At 38.7% G+C, this 3329-nt stretch overlaps 1 protein-coding gene across 1 annotated transcript in view; it reads left to right on the plus strand.

Moving 5' to 3' along the window:
* Positions 1-3329, plus strand: part of SMC6 (structural maintenance of chromosomes 6) — a 79110-nt gene that overhangs the window by 42920 nt on the left and 32861 nt on the right. The window contains exons 21-22 of the mRNA XM_018575405.1: positions 783-920; positions 1921-2066. Coding sequence (XP_018430907.1) covers positions 783-920; positions 1921-2066 — 284 coding nt within the window. The remainder of the gene's footprint in view (positions 1-782; positions 921-1920; positions 2067-3329) is intronic.

Genomic DNA, 3329 nt, shown 5'->3' on the forward strand with positions numbered 1-3329 from the left:
AATTCTTTGGTTTTAAGTATATAATAAATATAATATAATAAATCATCTGGTCCTTAGCAGGTCCTACGATTTAGGTACGTATGACCTGGTACACTGTGCCGTTATTTTTATTACAAACGTATAGCCAAAATGGAGAAGTCATACGAGTCAGTCTCTTGAAGAACCACCTTCAGCAGCAATAACTTGAAGTAATATTTTTTTGTATAATGCAGTCTCATGAAAGAGGGAACAGAATCAGTTGAAAATTAGCTTCAGTCTCCTCCCCCACAAAACAGTGTGAGAAGCCTCCTAAATCATGATATTTAACATGAGCATTGTGGGATTGTCTCCAGGACTGTATTATCAGGTTGTTTTAATTTGTAGGAGCTGTTAAAGGAAAAACTGTAATGAGTAAAACATGGAGGCTGCCATATCTTGCCTCAAATGCTAGTTGCCTGGCTGTCATGCTGACACACTGCCTTCCACCATACTTTGAGTCACTGACCTGGAAGTAGGCAGAGCTCTGACTTTATTCCAACTTTCCTGATCTGCACACTTCCCTTGGTCAGATCAAAAGTCAGCAAACTAATAGTTTCTAGCTGGTAGATTTATTTCAGATGTGGAATTTAGGAGTAGCATTTCAATTCAAGAACTGGTAAACACATTTATGGAGCCATTGGTCATGTTCTTCCATTGCCAACTGTGAAAAGGAGATGGAATCTGTAATGTTTTTTAGGAGTGTTTAGTTATTTGGCTCTTTTAGATTTGTCCAGTGCTGATTTTTCCTAATATTGGTTTTGCAGGAAGAACTCCATAAAGTGGATTTGGAGGTAGGAAACTGTAAGCGGCATAAGAAGCATTACGAGGAAAAGCTGCGCCTTCATTTAGCAGCAATAGAGAAAAGCAAGCATGAGCTGAGGTCCAAAGAAAGTGACTTGGAGGTAAGAGATGCCATTAACTTTACATTTATTTTTCTCAATCGTCTATATAAGGTACTCTGCTCTGAAGAATTCTCTAGGAGGAATGGACAATAGGCAAGCCTATCACTTTAAGGACATAACCCCTCCCACCTGCTAGTTTCGCCACCTGCCCTGAAGAGAATGGATGTTTCCTTCTCTTCTGCTTTATTATTTTAGTTAATTTTGTTTTTTTGCTCAAGGTTATACTGCTGAGAGCTGCTAGTTGATTCATACCGGATATCCGGGCATTAATAAATCCTGGGAGTCTCTCCAGCTAGCTGACAAAACTAAGAGATTTATACCAGATAAGTTAAATCGAGGAGGTTTTTCTAGTTGTCATGAAGCAAGTTATTTCTGGTCTCAGTAATATGCTTTATCCTGCAGTGATCATGAAACAGGTAATTTCTGGTCTCAGTACTAATACTTTATCCTGAGGTGGTCATGAAGCAGTCGTTTCTGGTCTCAGTACTTATACTTTATCCTGCGGTGGCCATAAAGCAGTAATTTCTGGTCTCCGTACTTATACTAACTGCGGAAGAAAATACCAAATTTTTACTGTTCTGACAGTTAAGTAGCCTAAAATGTGGAATATAACATGGGTGCAAAAATGGAAAAAAGGGCCTCAGTCATGAAGGGGTTAAATCGCATCTCGTCCAATTTTTGTGGCCAACTCCATTGTGGAAGCATCATGTTTAAAGGAAACGTCCAGCAGATTAGTCTGAAACTCTCCTCCGTCATTGAGCATCTCAGAATGCACTGCTGTGACCTTCAAAGTCTTCTTCATCCTAATCTGTTTACAGTTGTGAAGAAAGCTTAATGGTACACTGCAGTGAGACTAAACTTCACCCTCAAAAATCTTATAAAAACTTGTGACTAGTAGAAGAAAAAAAAAATCATTATATCAAAATGTATCCTATTGTTGCAATGGATTATTTAATATTAGAAAATATTTTTTCAATTATCCTGTTTAAATATTTTCCAGGGTAAAATCTCTCAAGCAAAGCAGATTTTTCCTGAGAGAATTGAAGTCACTCGAAGTGCTAAAAGTCTGGATGCAGAAATTAACAAGCTGAAGGCAAAGATCAACTCGGAGCGCGATCTTCACGGAAATAGAGAAGAGATTATAAAGTAAGATAAAGGTCTACATGAGTCTCATTCAGGTTTTTGTTTCAATTTGATTGAACATGTATTCTGCTTCAGCTACGTAATTTTCCACTCGCCTCTTCAACTTCCTATTGGTTAGTTATTACTGTAATGCAGTTAGGCTGCATATACAGTAATAGGAGGCATGTTCACCTTTCTCGCTGCTAAGTGGTGCAGCAAGTGTTAACAATGACACCCCCCCGGAAAAAAAAAGTGCAGTTGATTGAAGGTGTTCAAAGAGGTAGCACTGGGTGTAAGTTTACCTTTGGCTATACAAACCATACATAAAGCATTCCTATATTATTAATGTAGTCATGTTCAAATTGTTGTAGTAAGTTTCTTCTGCCATGGCATTCAGTCACTGGTCTAAAGACTCTAATGGCTATTATTGGAGAAATCAGATGATGGGATGAAGTCTTGGGGTGGAAGGAGTTAGAAAACCTGTTTTAAGTCCTTTTCTTTCTGGGATGAGTGGCACTCTCGGCATCTGCAGGCACTACTGTCCTACTGGCACCAACCAAGCCATGATCATATGGCTTTCAAAGGGACATCTGATCATGCCTGCGTTGTCCGTCTTTTACATTGTTAGGTTGTATTGCTGCTGAACAACTATATTACAGTGTAGTAGTTCCATATTGTTACAGTAATTCCTTTTTAAATTCATGTAAAAGCTACTCATTTAACATATGCACGTGCAAAAGGAATTTCTTTATCTTCCATTGAGGAACACGGCTTTGAAGAATTCTGAGATGTATTGTTATGCTGCTGCCTCCAGGAGAATTGGACAAAAGGCAACAAAAATTAAAATCCTGTCACTTTAAGGACATAACCCATCACACCTGCCAGGTTTGCTAGGTGTCCTCAGGGGAATTGGTGTATTTATCTCCTTCTGCTTTATTTTTTTAGTTTTAATTTGTTTCTTCAATGAGATTTGGATATCAAGGGCTGATAGATGATTCATGCCGAATAATGTTAACTCCCGGAAGTTTCTCTAGCCAGCCAACATACTGGTAGATACATGCCGGATAAGTTAAATCCTGGTAGTTTCTCCAGTTGTCCAGAAGCGGGAAATTTCTAGTCCCAGTACTGATGATTTGCCCTGCTGTAGTCCTGTGTTCCTGTGATCATATCTTAAATTAAGGTCAGGCCACTATTGTCTGGAGATTTCTGTTATTGAGGTGGGACCAGGGCCAGGGAGTCGTGATTAACAGTACACTGTTTATCAGTCTTTTGTTATATATATATATA

This window comes from Nanorana parkeri, unplaced genomic scaffold, assembly GCF_000935625.1.
Source record: "Nanorana parkeri isolate BGI_ZX_2015 unplaced genomic scaffold, ASM93562v1 scaffold53, whole genome shotgun sequence".
Lineage (NCBI taxonomy): Eukaryota > Metazoa > Chordata > Amphibia > Anura > Dicroglossidae > Nanorana > Nanorana parkeri.